The sequence below is a fragment of the Periplaneta americana genome, chromosome 15 (assembly GCF_040183065.1).
Source record: "Periplaneta americana isolate PAMFEO1 chromosome 15, P.americana_PAMFEO1_priV1, whole genome shotgun sequence".
In the NCBI taxonomy this organism is placed as follows: domain Eukaryota; kingdom Metazoa; phylum Arthropoda; class Insecta; order Blattodea; family Blattidae; genus Periplaneta; species Periplaneta americana.
Genome location: NC_091131.1, coordinates 185,178,914 through 185,199,946, shown reverse-complemented (window position 1 = coordinate 185,199,946; position 21,033 = coordinate 185,178,914). Strand labels below are relative to the sequence as shown.

At 36.0% G+C, this 21,033-nt stretch overlaps 1 protein-coding gene across 2 annotated transcripts in view; it reads right to left on the bottom strand.

Moving 5' to 3' along the window:
* Positions 1-21,033, bottom strand: part of LOC138715580 (uncharacterized) — a 387,038-nt gene that overhangs the window by 319,154 nt on the left and 46,851 nt on the right. Inside the window, exons 1-2 of one of the 2 annotated variants that reach the window (XR_011336495.1) lie at positions 20,810-20,842; positions 6,237-6,309 (exon numbers count right to left, since the gene is read on the bottom strand). Coding sequence is in view for 1 of the 2 variants with exons in the window: in XM_069848654.1 (XP_069704755.1) it covers positions 6,237-6,301 (65 nt within the window). In the remaining variant the exon portion in view is untranslated. Of the gene's footprint in view, positions 1-6,236; positions 6,310-20,809; positions 20,843-21,033 lie in introns of those variants that run through there. The other variant, XM_069848654.1, reaches the window with a different exon arrangement.

Below are 21,033 nucleotides of genomic sequence, written 5' to 3'. Positions count from 1 at the left end.
TATATATATATATATATATATATATATATATATATATATATATATATATATATACCAAATTTTTAGTGGCCGACTTTCTCTATCATTCCAAAAGTGACTGTTATAAAAGAGACAAAAAGAACATAAAATGGAAAAGTAAATATTAATTCAAGTCTAAGAATATGAACGTTAATTGCAAACCACAAAAAATTAATATTCGATTGCACTTGCCCATATATGGTAGGGTGGTTGGGATGGGCAAGGCGGAACTCGACATGCAGCCACCTCCACGTGGTGAGTTCTGGGTTGTTTCAGTTCATACAGAATGAAACAAGCGAAGAGCTGCATCTCAACTGTGAAAGGTGGTACAAAAATTTATACAGGGTGAAAGGTGTTCAATAACAGTAAGTTCAAGCACTAAATGCTTAAAATAAAAATAATAGAATCTTTCTTCTCCATTTTTTTTTATTTTTATTTAGTAAGAAATATATTTTGTTTCTAGGAAACATCGCTATATCGCAGTGAATTCAGTAGCAGTTGCCAACAGACGGAAACACTCTTCCCTGCAGCACAGATGGCAGTCACGAGGAGATCGCCCTTACACCCTGAACCCGCCGTGCTCTGGCTTAAGATGAATGTAACAAAAACATTATCGTTGTTCCTACAATATCTCCTGTGTGCAAAATATAATTTTTTTCAGTAGGAAGAATAAACAATTTTATTAGTGGGATTTTGTTCATTTATTTATTCTACAGATTTAAATAACATCTATGTGCAGTCGGACTACATAATTGATAACAATAATCCACACTTAATAAGCCAGTGTGTCACAATTACAAAATATATGCTTAATATTCACATAGGAGTTTACTTTAAAAAAGGTAAAGGTATCCCCGTAACATGCCATGAAGGCACTTGGGGGGCATGGAGGTAGAGCCCCATGCTTTCCATGACCTCGGCACTAGAATGAAGTGGTGAGGTCGGCACCACGCTCTGGCCGCCTTTTACCCCCGGGAAAGACCCGGTACTCAATTTTATAGGAGGCAGAGTGAACCTCGGGGCCGTTCTGAAAGTTTGGCAACGAGAAAAAATCCTGTCACCACCTGGGAAGGAGTTTACTTGTACCCATTATTATTATTATTATTATTATTATTATTATTATTATTATTATTAGTGTCATTAGCAGGAAATCATATAGATATATTAACGAAAATATAACATTGAGAGAAATGATATAATGTACTCAGAGAACAAATAAACTTGTTTTAAAATACATGATACATAATATAAACTAGGGAACTCTGTCCTATGACTATTTGAATCTGGAATCGAAAATTTCATTACTACAAGACTGCAATTCTAGCTGAAGTTTTATTATCGAATTATATAGACGTGGGCCATTATTTGTACTACGGGTATGTGCAGTTGTCAAAAGAAAAAGTGGCCGCTCTCCAGAAGCAAAATTCCCTTCGGGTATCTTCGCTACAATTCGGAGACAGGCGATGTTACATGTTGTTGTAGCACGTTGCCTGATATGTACAGTTATAATTCAATAATTCTTTGTGTTATTTAATAGCGTAATGACAGCGTTCCTGCCTCTTATGCATGAGGTCCTTGCGTTCGAATACAACCCAGTGCTTTTTATGTTCTTTTTTGTTTCGATCTTAAGACAGAGATACAAAGCATAGGCTACATAATTGCTCCTTTCTCTTATACGATTATTTTAGTAATTAACATCAGGTTCATGAATGTATTATGTCATGACTTTATCATTATTTATTATGACATTATGGCTGCAAATAAAAACAAAAAAAAAAAGGTTTTATTCGCAACAAAAATCTGTTTCGTGACATATACCAAACAAACGTACTGGCGTCTACCTTAGAACATAAAAAATTAATCGTTAAAAAAACAGCAAAAAGCCAAGATTCTATCTTCTCCACATATCGATCACATCTTGCAGTCGAGTGGGCATGGAATCGACTAGATTCTTTTCAAATAGCGACTGTTCTCAGCCACGACATTCCACAAGCAACCTGGACATACATGAGTGTTCTGCCCATGGGCACGTCTTTCAATGCAAACCCAACATTCTCCAATCTTTCCTATTTTCTGTCTTCCTCTTAGTCTCCGCACATAATCCACATATCTTAATGTCGTCTATTATTTCATATCTTCTTCCGCCCCGAACCCTTCTCCCGTTCACTATTCCTCCCAATGCATCCCTCAGTAGGCAGTTTCTTCTCAACCAGTGACCCACCCAATTCCTTTTTCTCTTTCTAATCAGTTTCACCATCATTCTTTCTTCATCCACTTTTTCCAACCCAACTGCATTTCTTATTCTGTCTGTTCACTTCACACGTTCCATTTTTCTCCACATCCATATTTCAAATGCTTCTATTCATTTCTCTTCATTTCATCGTAATGTCCAAGTTTTTTCCCCATACAGTGTCACACTCCACACAAAACACTTCACTAGTCTCTTCCTTAGTTCATTTTCCAGAGGTCCCCAGAAGTTGCACCTTTTTCTGTTAAAAGCTTCCTTTGCTCATCTTTGCGATTTTTCTTGGGAAGGATAAATGAGCTAACTTCCCATTGCTTTCCGCACACCACTGTCTCTTTCGAATCTTAATAGATCCCAGGGGCCCAAGCGTGGCGGTGAGAGAGTGGATTTGACTAATTGGGCCCTCCGGATTTTTGACCTGATCAGAACCGGGAAATCTCAATTAGCCTTTGCCCACCGCATCCTGGACGAACTTGTACAAATCGTTAGAAAATCGTGGAGGGGGAATGGGCCACTTTCTCCGCAAATGTTTCTTTACTTGTGCCCTCGCAGTTCAGTCGGAAAAACGTCGGAATTTAGATGTAAACTTCTCAGTTTCAATTCCTCGTCACTGATTTTCATGTTATTGTATTTGAAGATAGTACTTATAATATAATAATATAAAAATAAAAAAACTAACACCAGTATTGTTCCAAACCTAATATTAAATTAATATTATTTATGTCGCTTAAGAACGATAACAGAATATAAATGACTTGAATATTATTTATGTCGCTAACGACGATAACAATATAAATAACTTAAATATTATTTATATATGATCACTAAAAAACGATAACAATATAAATGATAAATATCGGTTTGTTTAATTAATGTAAGATATTATATAAAATATAATTAATTATTTAAATAAAATAACCTATTTTACAAAGAAAAACGGTTATTTATATTAAAATAATTATTTATATAAAATATGAGTATTTATATCACTAAAGAACGATAATAGAATGTAAATTATAATTTGAATATTATTTATATCGCTAAAGAACGGTAACAGAATATAGATGATAACTTGAGTATCGTTTATATCACTAAACAACGATAACAGATTACAAATGATGACTTCAATATTGTTTATATCACTAAACAACGATAGCAGAATATAAAAAATTATAACTTGAATATTATTTATAACGCTAAAAGAACGATGACAAAATATAAATAACTTGAATATTATTTATATCCATAAAGAACGATAACAGAATGTAAATAATTATTAACTTGAATGTTATTTGTAACGCTAAAGAACGATAACAGAATACAAAATATAATTTGAATATTATTTATATCACTAAAGAACAATTAAAAAAATAAGATGAAAACTTGAACAAGGCCCGAACTCACACTCTTTGAACCATTAAGCGAGCACTCTACTGCTGGTCTATGAGACGCAGACATGGAATAATTCTATAGTTCCGGAACTGCTTCTACAAGGACATGCATCGTGTAACATCGCCGTGACCCGAAGTGGACTTAGAAAATTTTCGCTGTTCACGAGTGCGGCCACTTTCTTTTTGACAACTGTACAGGGACATCATTTTATTTTTACAAACATTTTTAATATTAAGCTGGCTATACCTTTGGATCCACGCCATTTGCTACCCCCTTCCACAATTGAAGTTCGATGATACTGGCGTAATATACAAACAAATCACTTTAATAAGTATAGGAGGGAAGGAAAGTAGTTCATCCATTTACGTAAACTAGGAAATATAGCGCTATATAGAGTTTGATCATTTTCATTAGGTTTTTGTTTAATGAAAATACAGTATAGTATTAACAGCGAGTGTTTTTACTCACGAACTGAGCTGTCCATGTGGAGGTATTAATTATGTAGTGTATATTATACTGTCTAGAGTACATTAGCGTACAATATAAAGAATGAAGTTAAATTGAAAAATAAATAGGCTAAATATGGATATTTAAACACATTTTTTTAAAATGGTGGCCGTCCATTTCGATACACGCTTCAGTTCTAATGTGGATATTGTGCCTAATCCGAATTACCAGTTTCGTCCTTCGTAACTAGTAACTCATGTTGAAATAACTCTGTACCTACTCTATAAAGAGTACCTTACGTACTGTAAATTCAATCTTCACTTCTGCCCGATCCGAAAAGATAAAATTATTCCGACATACTATCTACTGTCCATCCAACTGGTTATGTCGTAGAGTCGTAAAAAGGGAGGAAATCACGTGACAGTTAGTTACATAACGAGGCCCTTTTATTTAAGTTATTTTAAACAGTTGTATAATATTACGTAGACGTCCAATTCCTAACAGAAATTAATGTTCTCACAAAAGAGCTAAGACAGCCCAGCCACTAGCTGGCGAATAAAATCTGGTGGGGAAACCGGAATACGACGTAGGCAGAAAATGGCAAACCACAGTGTTTCCATGGAAACGATCCGTCTTGTCGTGTCTGTCGGCCATTGTTGATGACGTCGGACGACAATACCCAAACGCGCGAGTACGTTGAAATATCGATACAATAAAAGATGTGAACGTTTTCACGTCTTCTATCTTTAAGATATTATTATTCACTTCGTTCATACTTAAAAATTGGTTGCTATTTTATAGCTAGACGAGTACTAAATGCTGACACACAAACATGTAGAAATTATAATATTTTATTAGAATGCAATCTGCCTACTTATACATAGGTAGTATTCAGGGTGGGTTACTACTCTTTTGACTTCATACAGTGATAAATATTAGATAATTTCTCTGTTGTTTAATTCTGCTGTTCCGTAAGACTTATACTGTATATGTGTATGCGTGTGTATATATATTTTTTTCGCCGGAATTTTGTCAAGCAGGAGTTATTTTAAATGTCAGTAAATCTACTGACATGAGCATGCCGCACTTAAATGCAATCGACCTGGGCCGGAATCGAACACGCAACCTCGAACACAGAAGACTAGCGCTAGACCGACTGCTCTACTCAGGCTGAGAGAAATGAAAAATGTTCATGAAAACAATTATGGGTTTAATATTACGTGGCACATACGAGATACATGATTAGATTCTGAAAGTATTTGTTCACCTGATGATAGTAAGAAATAATATATGTCGGGAAAAGTGGCAGAAGTCGAAATGTTAATTTTACAAAAGAAGAAAAAAACTGTCTTCACACTGGTTTATGTCGATTTGATTTTTTTCTGTATGAAATACTTATGTCTCTTATCCCAAGCAAGCAGATATTCCGTAAGTTGTCAATACATTAATGAAAAATGTTTGTGGAAAATGACTTATGCCACTTTCCCCAAGCACTGCAGAATTCTTATATTAAGGTGTTCGTAAAAATTCCTGTCCGCCTTAATTCTTGCAGGGAAAACCTCCCTGAACTCTCTTTATCCCAGGAACCAAGTTTTACCCGCTGGGCGTGCGTGGATTAAAGCTGTTCTCTTTTATTCTGGTAATTTTAGTGCGATTAACAAAGCTGTTTACGACTAAACCCAAGTGTTACTTTCTTGATTCAACGTACACAGACTATTTCGAAAAGTAAACATTGCAGAGAAACTTCAGTTTAATACAGGCACAATTATAAAATCCACTCCAAGAAATACAGAATCTAGAAAAGTGTGGATTGCCGCTTCATGATTCTATATCAATCTTTGAGAAAGTGAAATGTGAACTTAAGTGTGCTGCTCTAAATATAAATATTGAGTGAAAAACTGTGCAGAGTTTTACCAGAGAATCCTTATTTTAAAATTTTATGTACGCTCTGTGAATGTTTTTAATTTTTATCGTCTTTAACCGAGATCTATAGACAAGCTACGACAATAGATGAAGCTACTAAAAATATGCTATTATTGAGCTTCTTGCAGTAAATTTAAACTCCAAGTGTTCTACGCACACAATATCCTTAATAAAACGAATATAAATTTGTATGTAAAATAATATTCCTTACCTTTCGTTGTCAGGTCCTCCGTCTTTCCTCCACTGAACCCCTTCTACATGCTTTCCATGAGCCATGTGGGGCACTGAAATGAAGTACGAAAATATTAGTGGTCGCATAAAACTTACAAAACTGGAACATCAAGGCAGAAGTAGAAATATCATTCAATGTGAATAATGATTGGCTACTAATGATGAGAAATGTCAAGACTCGTGAGTGATTTTCGAACTACAATCATAAAGAGACACGTCAGCTTATCATATCAGTGGCAGAAGTGTTCGATGCACGCACGTCTGTAAGAATTGTAAGTTTTAACTGTGAATTTTAGTGAAACTTACTGGCTTCAATGTAAATGTTGTACAAAGAATACTTTTCAAACATTATTTCAATATTTTAACAATTCCGCCTTCGGCATCTAGCTAATCATAAATAGACAATACAGCCATGTTAAAGACCACATAAGCTGAATATGAAAGCTTATATGCTTAACACTTCTAGGTTTGAAATCAGTACTTTCAATTTTTCTATTTATGAATCCGTTTCCTAACATTAGATATTTGAAGATATGAAGTAAATATAGGTTTGAAGTGGCATTTTCGTGACAATTGCTGTTTTACTGGAATAACAACTTACTGTATTATCTAACCCTTTAACAAAAATAAAAATCGAAATCCAGATTCGTTGCTTTATCGTTTTATTTGGCGTTCGTATACAGCGGGACGTGTATTTTCCAATAGCTTCAACGTATGTTAAGACTCAAGTTCCTCCAAATTGTGAGAGTAACTCTTAAATCATTACTTGCTTCAAGTCTTCCATTTCATATTGAAATTATATGTTAATAAACTATAGAAATATATTGAATATAAATGAAATTTAGTACCAGTAATGTGGTACCTTTACAGTTACATAAGATGTTCATAATGGAAACAAATTACAGAGATTCGACTATAATAGGCTAATTCATACCTAGGAGTTGACCGAGGTTCACTCAGCCTCCTATAAAATTGAGTACCGGGTCTTTCCCGGGGGTGAAAGTCGGTCAGAGCGTGGTGCCGACCACACCACCTCATTCTAGTGCCGAGGTCATGGAAAGCATGGGGCTCTACCTCCATGCCCCCCAAGTAGGCTACCTTCATGGCGTGTGACGAAGATACCTTTACATTTTTACCTTTTACCTAGAAGTTGATGTCCCTAGGCTGGATATTCAGTTAGACGGGCACTTTCTTTACAAGAAACAATTGAGGGAAGGGGACATACCACAAATCCTGATATGTATTGTTGTTGTTTAGTCAACTGTTCGAAGACAAGTCTAAATCCACAAGTGACACCAAGAAGACACACCTATGAGGCAACTAGGCCAGAGATAATGGTGTAGGGTGGCCAGTTCCTTCCCTCCTCCATTGCATACAGCGCCGACTAGGTACATATTACACTAGTCAGTCTGCAGATGCATACAAACAATTGTTGTTCCTCTGACACATACTGTATCATCAAATGATTTTAATTTAGTAGGTTATTTTACGAGGCTTTATCAACATCTTAGGTTATTTAGCGTCTAAGTTGAATGAGATGAAGGTGATAATGCCGGTGAAATGAGTCCGGAGTCCAGCACCGGAAGTTAGTCAGAATTTGCTCATATTGGGTTGAGGAAAAACCCCGGAAAAAACAACCTTAACCAGGTAACTTGCCCCGACCGAGAATCGAACCTGGGCTACCAGACGCTACCAGACACTAACCGTTACTTCACAGGAGTGGACCGTCGAGTAAGATGTACTGCCTAATAATATATGAACACATCAGCCAGAACCTCAATCAGAGGATGCTATCCAATAGCATAATTCACATCCCTAACATTTGGGATTTATGAGTACCGGTACATAACAGCAGAGCTCTACAATTTACTGTGCCTTACCATCAGTCCCTCAATTGATGTAATATTGTAAAGCTGTGTAAACTGCACTTAACTGTGACATACGCATTCATTTAGTTATACTCGTAAATGAAGATCTTTAAGAAGGTGACACGGATATCACGATTCAAAATGATGTAAACATGATGTGCCTCGATTCTTAGCTAAACTGTAAAAGATTCTATTTTACATATTCGGGAAATTTGTTTCACACTTGCGCCACTAGGGGATAAAAAGTGCAAAAATGCTGTTTTCACAATACAAGTCCTTTACGTTTTTCAACTAGCAAAGACAAACTCTATAACAACAATGCAAAAGTTCGTCTGTACTTTCTCCGCTTTGCAACAATACAGCTTTAGATCTCATTTCTAAAATGAAGTCCGCATTTCTCTCATTGGACAGCTGCTATATCGTTGGAATGGAAATGCTACTGTCACTGTCTGGCCTACAGAGCATGGTTGACCTCTCTGGTCACCAGACCTGACTCCATGCGATTTCTGTCTTTGGGGATGAAGGATGCCGTCTGTGATTGTACACAACAAAACAAACATTAAAGTAAGGCAAAGGAATATTGTTGTGATTGTATCTATAAAGAGTAAATGTTACGGAGAGTGTGACAAGAATTTGACGATCGGACTGATAACTACGTGATGTGCCAAGTGGCACAGAGTACTTACATCCAGTGTATGTAAGGTGCCAATTAATACATTGAAGGTTTAGCCAACAGATGCACACCATATTACTGCATTGTTCTTTATAGTAAGTGTACACAACAAATTTCCATCATTTTGAATCACTCTGTACTTTCACATTTCAAGAGTTTCGAAGCAGGTCTGATTCATTTGAAAATCGCATCACTATTTAGCCTATAGTTTTTCTTGACCTATTGGTCAAAATCATATATTTTACTAGGCCTACGCAGCAAAATGACGGAAAAATTAGTAGGCCTATATTCTGGATTGCACACAAAATTTGATTTTTATTAACTCAACAGTAAAACATATGTTTTGACGTTTTATAAACTGTACGGATTAACTACATACACGCAATTAACATTCCAGTTGGCATTCAGAAGTCATACGCATCTAAAGAAACATATTAGTGAGTTACAATGTTTGAACAAACACTAAGAGCAAATTCCTTTTCACTTGCACATTGTTTCCTTCTATGTAAGCTACACGTAACAAAAGAGGTTTGTAACTGGTAGCAGACACTTCTTTAAGAAACGAGTGCTTTAATTGGTTATTTTACGACGCTTTAACATTTGCTGTGATTATCTAGAGCAGGCCTGCACAAGGTTTGCGCTCTCCGAGCCGGCTCACAGCTCAAGAGCTGAATGCAGATATTAGCTACGCTCTGTATAAGGGTGGACTGGAAGAAGGGGCGATCTCGTACAAAATATACACAAAAGGAAGAACTATTACGAGTGTTTATGAAGTGAATTCCTGTTTGCAAATCTATCTTGGACTAATATTAATTAATAAAGAAATATTTATTTTACAGAAATAATAGAAATTCTATAGCTACTTATATGTACAATATCATTTTGTTATATTTTTATTTATCAGTACATTAGAACGGGGTTTTATTCTGTTGGCATCTGAGAGGAACAGTAGCCTACTGATCGTAATGAAACATCAGTTACAGATGTTCGATGTCTGCCTTTATTAAAGTTGATTATAGAAAACAGTTGCTCACAAATATAAATGTTGAGCCAAACATAGCAATCATTTTCACAGCCAGCCTGTGTAGTCGTGGATATTATTGCTAATGTTTAGTCTTGTAAAACTCAACCAGGCTAGTAGTATTATCCAAACGATCTTTAGCCCTTAGGTCACATTGAAGATCAATAAGTTCGGGCTGTAAATCGTTAAATGTTAAATGTTATGTTCCGTCTTTTAGATTCCTCCATACTGTACTGTAGCAGTAGGTAAGCAACGTGAAACAGTTACTGAGAATAGGCCTACACACTGCACTCCACTAGATAGCTGAGTGGTCGTTTCCCTCTCCTCTACCTACAGCAAGTCTATGCCATTCTGATGTATCTTCCTCTCCGTTTCGGCGAGCGGTTAACACAGCTCTCCCGCTCCGAAGGAGCGCACTCGCTCGTTGAGCGCTGTTTGTCCAGGTATGATCTAGAGTCTGAATGAGATGGTGATGATACCAGCGAAGTGAGTCCACGGTACAGAGCCTAAAGTTACCCAGCATTATATCTTAATGAGTTGAGTAAAAATGCTTAAAAACCTCAATCAATTAAATTGTCCCAACCAGGATTTGAACCCGGACCGCTCTTCACGGTCAGGCATGCTAACCATTACTCCACAGCGGTGGACGCGAGTGTTTATCAATAGTGTCCGAAACTTCTTTAAGAATCTCATCTCTCACACTATCCATGCAGTCATTTGGTTGGACGAACTGGAATAAAAACAGGCACTAAATTCGCTACTGCATACAGAAATTCTACACTCAATAATTAATTCTTCTCGGGACATCGTCTTTGTTCGGGGTGAGCCAGAGAGTTTCCAATTATAATTATCAGTCAAAATCGGAAACTCGTACTACCCCAAGACATCACCCCAGCCTAGTTTTACTTCAATTTCAAATTGTTTAATTTAACGACGTTTGCAACTACCGAGGTTATATCAACATCGCCAGTGTGCCGGAATTTTGTCTTTTACATGCCAGTAAATTTGCTGACATGAACCTGTCGCATTTGAGCACACTTAAATGCCATCGACCTGGCCCGGGATAGAACCCACAAACTCGGGCACAAAAGAGCAGCAATATACGGATGGCGCCACCCAGAGCGATTCCTACTTTTTTTTTTACTATTAGTCTCTTAAAGATGATAGATGAAATGATAGGAAGTGGAAAGTGTTGGTGGAATGAAAGAGGTAAATGGGAGTGCCTCGAGAAAGCCCTTTACAATGTCTCTTTTGTCCATCACAAATTCCATCCAGACGTGAAAAGGAATCGAACCAGTACCGCCTGCATAAAAGGTCAGCGCGGCATTGCAGCTCTAAACAGTGAAAGCCAGCTGTGTGAAGTCTGTCGGTAGAGGTCACAAATATTAATGTGCAGTGGACAGTTACATGAACGCAGTTTCTCTCAATAATATTCATGTTTAACGAATTCAAGATGGAACCTGGATTTATACTAAAGCTCCTAATCTCATCGTTCACCTGCAGCACCTAACATTCTTCAACAGTAAAAAAAAAAAAAAAATAATAATAATAATAATAATAATAATAATAATAATAATAATAATAATAATAATAATAATAAGGATAAAATACAACCTGCGTGACAACAGTAACAACATATTTAATGACTTTCAATACGTACATTTTTTAACTTTCTGTGATTGCACCAGAATAGGACGCCAAAGAACATGGTGGAGGGACGCAGTCAACCACCTTTGAGCGGCAGCAACAACCAGTGCTAGTGAAATTGTGGACAAAAGAAACTAGGAATGTAAATATAGACCATCAGGGGCTTGTTTCTCAAACCTCATGGACTAGTAATACTAGACTGTACAGTAGTAATATTACTTTATTTTACAAGTCTATGTTTCTAGAAACTACAAGGGTAAAGTAGTAGTTACCAGTTCACAGACTAGTAATATTGGTCGATTTCACCAGTTAATAAGTGATTCTGTTTCTCAAAATGCTAATCTAGTTGATTATACTAGTATTCACCAGGAATATTCCTACAAGACTCTAAAGACGGGTGATTCCTATATTATCAGTTACCAGTGACGACCTTTCTCAGATAATCAAAACAAAATATTGTGGTTTCGTGATTCTGATTGAAGTGATGAAGTTGTTATGAGAAGAGCTAGAACTATATAGAGAAAGAACAAATATTATTCCTTTAAGGGAGCATTGTTTAAATATAATGAAAAGTTTAGGTAAAGTGCTGAAAAGCTTCAAGAGTTGTTAAATATAGTGGGACCTGCCATAACAAGACAAACAAATAGAAGTCATACATTATCAGCAAAGCTTCAAATACAAATTGCTCTACAAATCGGGATGTTGATTATTTTCCAGTGCCATCAGGTCTTTCTGTCCTAGACCAGCAAAATATGCAGAATTCTTTACTAATAATCTAATACCAATTCATCAACTGCAGTAATTTTTACTGGCTTTCCTCCTCCACAGCCAGTTCTTCTGACATTGTTAGCTTTAGCCTACAAATTAAATATAAAATGACAATAATAATTATGAATATATCAAATTTAAAACTAAAAAAAAAAAAAAATAGCGGATTTTTCATCAAGTCATAAGTGACATTCATGTCGGAAGTAGACCCACTAGTCAATTTGAATTGGTACTTATCGAAGTTGCTTTCTTAATGTTGGGCCAGTAAGTGTCCCTAACGTATGCATAATCTTTGTTCTGAGGCATCTGTTCCCTAGCCTCACACATTACAAAATTTCTTGTCATTTCGTTTATTGCATCATTTTTTGTTAATACGCTTTAAAAAGCACCGAATAGTATATCCTTTGATTTATTATTCATATTGAGTATAGTTAATTTGCTTTTAATTGATGGAATTTCAACCGAAAAGAGAAAACAAAACCAAAACAAACAACTTAGCTTTCTAACCTCAAATCACAATATCTACCAATGACTATAAACAAAATAACTCAATCAGCTAACTAGTGAAACAGATCATGTGACTAGTGAAAAATTGTCACAAGTTACTAGACTGGTAAAATAGTTTGAGAAACAGAATCTACTACAGCTGGTGAAATATACTCTGGTAACTAGTAACTGGTCAACTACTAAACTAGTATTTTTGAGAAACAGGCCCCTGGTCGGCCCTTCTGGTGGTCAAGACTCGAGCATCCCTGCCCAAGCAGGAGGCCTTGCCCCATTGGGGATTTACGGCTATTATTATTATTATTATTATTATTATTATTATTATTATTATTATTATTATATTTTATTATTATTAATATTCTGAGCATTAAACTGAAACATTATTATTACTGTTGTTGTTATTATTATTATTATTATTATTATTATTATTATTATTATTATTATTATTATTATTATTATTAAAATGCTTTCATTACATTTTGGCACTTCCCTGTTTTTAGCCTTCAGAATTCACATAAAAGTTTTAACACTGCCTTGTACTTTCCCATACCATACAGCCGTTCTCGAGTTACGAAGAACAGGTTATTTCAACCTATCAGAGAGCCGTGTCGTCTACAAGCGGCTTGAAAACATATCTACTACTCAGCCTGTAAAAAATAACGGTGCAAGTGGCTCGGGCTATAATAACAACGAAAAGCAAGCCATCATTTTTTCTTCGATTTTGCGTTCTCGTACTGCGAGTTCAATAGACCTCCTGGAACATCAATATGCAAGGACAATAATTTTAAAAACCTTACGGTATTCTCAACCGTAGCCCACAGCAGATTTTCTCAACTGTATGTTGCAAGGATAAATTACGGGTCACATGCGATGAGGGTCAACACTACGTCTTTCTTTCCTCCAAGTCTAAGACAACACGTGACAATAGGACGGAATAAACATCCTTGCCCTAGGCGGGATCTGAAAGTTAGCGAATTCTATTGCATGCTTGAAGTACCGAGCCTTAGCTGCTGCGTACACCACGGCTAGCCCAGAGAATAAAAGAACTTAATTAAAAATAATATTTTGTACATTTTTACTACAAATTTGACCCTTAAGACTAATACACTCATGTAGAATTCAACATTTATAGTAGTCTCAAATATTCCATGATTATGATATTCAGTAGCATGGGAAAACGCAATTACTATATAGCGAAGGCCACACTTTATCCAGTAACTTGCGGTATCACTGCACAACAGTATACAAGGTGTAAGGGGTGTAAGTGCCGTCCTTTTAACAGTCGCAGGGTACGCTCTACATGATCAAAAAATGTCCATACAACATAGGGTCAAAACTCGATAGTTTTCCCAGAAAAAAATTAAATATTTCTTTCCTTATTTTATTTGTGTTATTATACCGCTTGTATCGATACTAAAATTACGAAAACAATTACATCAGTAGATACATCTAGCAAAGAGTTAATATTAGTTTAAATAAATATTTACGTGCTTTATTACGTTTTCGTGAAATTAACCCATTTATGCCCAGATTATTATTTTTTTTAATTTTTGTTTTACATATCATATTAAGTGAGTCAAGAGGGACGTTGTAAGCATGAGGAACTATGAAAATACTAATTTTTTTACTTCGGTAAAAATTTATGGGGTGGGTCGAAAACGACCCACTAGGCGCTTCCTCGAGAATTTGTTCATGATAATGTTTTGATGATTTTTTTGTTTTATTTATGCTTTTGCGTAGTATGCAACTTGTTAAATTTAAAAGTAATGTATAAACAAATCATTACCATATTAAAAACGCATACGATTTTTTAAAAATATTTATTGAATAATTTCCCTGAGAGCTATATTCACATGACGTATTTTACATTCACAAATCTGAAAGGAAACCTTGTACTGGAAGCAATAAACAATTTGAAACACACAATAAATTATGGAACATGAAATAAGGTCCACACCTGTGGAGTAACAGCGCGTCTGGCCGCGAAATTGAGGTTGCCCGGGTTCGAATCCCGATCGAGGCAAGTTACCTGGTTGAGGTTTTTTTTCCGGGTTTTTCTCTCAACCCAATATGAGCAAACTATCGGTGCTGGACCCCGGACACTTTTCACCGTCATTATCACCTTCATCTCATTCAGACATTAAACAACCTTAGATGTTGGTACAGCGTCGTAAAATAACCTACTAAAAATACATGACATAAGTCCTTAGTTCTACTCATGATATGGTGCATCTCTGACATGCTTGTACATTGCCACAAATCTTGTATCGCCGTCTTTGTTGTTGGGCTATAGTGCCCATGTTGATCCTTTCTCCGGTGTTCTTTGATGGTATCGAAGGAACGAACTCGTCTTCCACTCTTTGGAGAAGTGTCATATTTTAGGCTTGCGTTATTTCGTGGCCGAAGGCGAGTGCATCCAAAGACTTTCCATATGATCGACTGACTGAGAAGCCAAGCATTGTTCATGCACACATCTAGTAACCACGAAAGTAATGGTATGTGCCATTTTTTCCACGTATATCGTAAGTATGTACTCCACTCATATTGCAATTATATTTACGGAAAACATAAGGCAGACGAACTTTGATTTCCTCTTCTTGTAAAGGGGCTATTTCATGTTCGTTAGACGTGATGCTCACCTTTATTTCTTTCTCGCTTTATTCTACGTGTCGATGGTGGTGAATTCTCAATTTCATTGCTGATAAGATCTGAATCTTTTCTAATATCGGTGCCCCCTTCCTCATTACAAGGCAGAACAATGTCTAGTAGCTCTGTCACTAACTCTGCTGCGGCTTGTAGTTGAGCTCGGTCGGAGTTCTTGCAATCTTCATCTCCAGAATCTGCATCCGTTATCCCCAGGCAGACCAATGAATATATCTGCCCCGTATTTTGGGGTTTCGGAAGATCAGATCTCTCCAACTATTCTAGAATTTAGATTACTGTCAGACCAGTGAGTCTGAAAAGAGGGAATATTTATGATTATGGAAATTGTTATGAAGGATCTCAGTTTTCAGATGGGGCCAGTAGACAACTCTCATGAAGATAATAAAAAGACAAAACGGGGTCATTCTGATAGTTATTCATACCCGGCTCTCATAGGTGCTACTAGTGCCGAGAATTATGAACTACTTAGTTCGTCAAAGGCTACCCAGAGTGCATCCCAAGCGGTGAGATATAACATTACACAAATAAAACAATGTTGTAAACGAAACCGGTAATAAGCCTGAGATATTCTGAGAAATCCTATCAGAATTATCATTCCCAAAAGCACTCCTAATCTTTACACAAACTTCTATTGAGGTAGTTGTTCGTAAAAACATCACTCAAAGAAAAATAATAAGAAAACGAAATGATTTCATAATGAAAAACTATATGAAAGGTAATTCTCGAATAAGTGCTTAGTGGGTCTTATCGACCCACACTAAATTCTAAGCCCTACTGTACAACAAATAGCGTAAATATTGACAAAAACATACAAGATACATATTCTCCTGAATCTTCTTGGCAGGAAACACTGATCGTTAATAAAATTCACGAATTGAACAGAGTTTTTACTCACTTTTTCTTCTCCAAGGCAGACGGTAGCCGCGTCATATTTATTCGGCAAGTTCCCGCGCAATAATGACGTGGTCTGTTGGTTTCCCGCGTGTTCCACAAGTGCATTGTACCTTTGTGCATCTAAGAAAAGTAGACACGTATTGTTGTCTAGACTAATTCGCGTGGAAAATAATTTTAATCAATGGGTCGAAAACGACCCACCTGGGCATAAAAATGCATGCTTAAATGTGTTAATATTCTGGCGTGAGAGACGTGGCAACGTAGTCAGAAGGCAGTATTCTGCACAGACGTAAGTACGAATCAGCTGAGTATAAGCTCCCTGTCCATAGCTTCCTACTGCCGAGCGGATGACAGTTCAGTACAGGTATTCAATAAACAATTTACAATGTCATTCACAATTTAGGAATATGATATTAAAGTCGTCGAAATTCAAATGCGGCAAGAAGGATGTACTGTCCACGGTTTGCGCAAGGGTTACCTAATCGGCGAACTTTTGTAGCAGTTTCTCAACGGTTACTAGAAACTGGGAGTCTTGAACGTGTCCGCAACAACTAAACTAGAAGATGTGTTGTCTGCCTTCATAACTACGGTGGGCACGTGAAAAATCTGATATAAATCGGTATGTCCAATTTTCAAATGTAATTTAACGAGTTCGTATTGAAACGAAAATAAACTGAACTTAGACACTCTATAATTATGAATGGTTTATCTGTAAGAAGTGATTTTTCAAGTGTCATGTCCTCAAATATGACATACTGCAAACTTTACGTTTCTTTATAATGTTATTACTTTACGGAAGCGGGAGAGATTAAAATTTTGCACTAGAAAAAAAAAAACGTTCGTGTGATTTTTTTGCAGTAAACGATTGTTTATTTTGAGACGTACAATAAGAAATGGAGCAATATTGATAAATAAACTCGAAATTTACCATAGGCTATTGTTCTACAGGGACATCATTTTATTTTTACAAACATTTTTAATATTAACCTGGCTATACATTTGGATCAACGCCGTTTGCTACCCCCTTCCACGACTGGAGTTCGATGATACTGGCGTAATATACAAACAAAACACTTTACTAAGTATTGGAGGGAAGTAAAGTAGTTCATCCATTTACGTAAACTAGGAAATATCGCGCTTTTGAGTTTGATCATTTTCATTAGGTTTTTGTTTAATCAAAATACAGTATAGTATTAACAGTGAGTGTTTTTACTCACGAACTGAGCTGTCCATGTGGAGGTATTCATTGTGTAGTGTATAGTGTACTGTCTATAGTACATTAGCGTACATACAATACAGAGAATGAAGTTAAATTGAAAAAATAATCATAATGTGGATATTTAAACACATTTTTGAAAATGGTGGCCGTTCATTTCGATACAGGCTTCAGTTCTAATGTGGATATGATCGCACTATAGACTATTGTACCTAATCCCAATTACCAGTTTCGTCCTTCGTAACTAGTAACACATGTTGAAATAACTCTGTACCTACTCTATAAAGAGTACCTTACATATTGTAAATTCAATCTTCACTTCTGCCCGATCCGCAAAGGTAAAATTATTCAGACATACTATCTACTGTCCATCCAACTGGTTATGTCGTAGGGTCGTAAAAAGGGAGGAAAATCACGTGACAGTTAATTACTTAACGAGGCCCTTTTATATAAGTTATTTTAAACAGTTGTATAATATTACGTAGACTCCAATTCCTAACAGAAATTAAGTAACAGTAAGTAAGTAAATAAGTAAGGAAGTAAGTAAGTATTTCTTGCTTACCGTATATAATATGAAAATATGTAAATATTATTAGTATCGTTATTACGCTATTATTATTACTACTACTACTACCACCACTACTACTGTATTTTTCTATTATGCATAATAACTATAATTTTGTACCTAATACTTTTTCATTTTTGAATTTCTTTGCATTACTGGTATGTATACCCAGATCTGATTTCAATATGGCTGCCAGCACGACTTCATAATAATCGAAGGAACCGATATCTACTTTCCTTTCAGTATATTACCTATTCTCTACGTTACACTATTAGACCTATACATTCAACCAGAGCTAGTAGCTCTGACAATCCACGATCCGCCACAGCTCCGAGATCGACTCTGACTATTTCTCCGGGCCCCTTCTCCGAGAGGAAAAGCGTACTCCGACGTCACAACTCGACCAGTTGGTAATGACTGCATTACAGCGACCTTCTCTATTGCAGAGGCTATTCAGTGTCCAATTTCAATGTTTATGCCCAAAGTACTCTGACAGGTACAGATTTCTTTTATATGTCGGAAATCTTCTGCACGGACGTCCCAGCCTTACTTCCCTCTCAGAGGAAACCATGCTACAGGCTTCAAGCATCGGTCGGATCTGCATATTTTTCTTTTCATTATTTTTCACTTATTGTATTCCATATAACTTACTTTAGCATTTGAGCTTTAAGATGTGAAACAAGTCAAGATTTCACAAGATTGCAATATTTTTTGGCAAGATGAAGTGAGCCGAGGATTCGCCGTAGATTACCTGGTATTTGCATTATGATTGGGTAAACCTCGGGTAAAACCGAATCAGGTAATCAGCCCAAATGGGAATCTAACCCAAGCCCTAGCGCAGCTCCAGGTCACCAGGCTACCGAGTCTGCCGATTGAGCTACGTTGGTGGCTCTACAAAAAATATACAATAGGCCTACATAGCATACAAACCTAAAAAATTATTCATATTTTGAGCTATACATTTACATATTAATAGGTACACTTCAGTAAATACGGTGGGCTAGTTAATGTATTAGAAGGAGAATTATTATTCTGCAAAATGTGCTAATCTGCAAATATCAATTCAATCTTTACTGTCAACTTGAAATATTTCTCTCCATTCTTACAAAGATACTGAAAGTTATTTCTATCCAAAGAAATTATTATATTTACCCTATATGGAAAATTTCTGCAGACAACGAAAGCTCATTCGCAACACATTTGGGCCAGTTGAGTAAATTAATAAAAAAATAGATGTAATATTAGTATTCCTACTCATCTGTATATTCTGTATGTGTTCCCATATCATCATCATCATCATCATCATCATCATCATCATCATCATCATCATCATCATCATCATCACAAAGTGATGGTGTGGTCAAGTCACTGTCATTTAATATTAAATCTAGGCGTCATTTAGAATGATGGGTGAACGGCTGTATCTTCGTAGTCAGTGCACTGTTTATTTGTATGTGTTTATTAGAACTGCATATGGGCAAACACGTGATGGCACTGAAGATATAATTATACAGAATAATTACATTTAATAATAATAATAATAATAATAATAATAATAATAATAATAAATATTTTAAAGTAACTAATTACTTAAAGTAAAAGTAATTTGCCATTACAACTTGCATAGACATACATATACATACAAACATACATACATACATACATACATACATACATACATACATACATACATACATACATACATACATACATACATACATACATACATACATACATAATTATAATTTACATTCATTCAATTATTTATTAATTCATAATTTTCTCTAATCTTTCCTACACCCTGCCTTCCTCTGAGTCCCCGCACATGATGCATATTATCTTGATGTCGTCTGTCACCTGATAGGTTCTTCTTCTCCGAACTCTTCTCCCGTTCACTATTCCTTCCAGTGTATCCTTCAGTAGGCAGTTTCTTCTCAGCCAGTGACCCAACCAATTCCTTTTATTTCTCTTCCTGACAAGTTTCAGCATTATTCTCTCTTCACTTATTCTTTCCAACATAGCTTCACTTCTTCTTCTGTCTGTCCATTTCGCACGCTCCATTCTTCCCTTTGGCACTGATACTCTTTCACTACTTTCACTTCACTCTCATCTCACTCACTGCACTGGCACTATAGCACACTTCACTGACGCTATACGAGAACACATTTCACTGACACTATGAACTTTTCACTGATCAAAAAATTTCACTATCACTATATATTGTGATCATTGCAATCACTTTAATGCTTACAGACCAACTAACCAGATAAAAAGGTTATCCAGACGATTTTACGGCTGTATTTTAATATCTCTCAGATAGTAGTTTCAGTCACAACTGAATGCGGAAATTTTATACGAATTTTAATACCAGAATATAAACACTGTTGACTACACAAATGCAGAAAAGGATTTTTTTGAAGTAGGCTACTGCAACGGACAGATTGCAGCTCGATTTACGAGATACGTCGTTCTATATAATAATAGTATGGTAAGTTCTCAGACGCTGTTTTTCTGAATGTTACGTGTTACGGTAATTAATGATAGGTACGTCAACACTTTTCTCATACGGTTCGTAGTTTCTTCCATCGAAAAGGAAGAATTATACATCCCGTGATAATAGAGTATCTCGAAATACTTTTTTTAATTACTATGTTTATTGTACTCGTTGAAAGACATTCATCTCTAAACAGATTTCCCACAGGAATGTACCCAGTCAATACGTAAAAAACTTACCTTACAGTAGACGTTGAAAGAACTGGCTCATGAAGGGGACGTTTACCTGCAAAAAAACATAACAAAACATATCACATTAATCTTATACGACAATATACTACTACTGCCATCACCATTATTATTACGTTTCTAATGCTTTGTTATTCGAGCTATAACGCATTTTTTGGTGTAATGACGCAATTATTATTATCAGCTACCCCATGTCGCCGAAATTACACCAACTT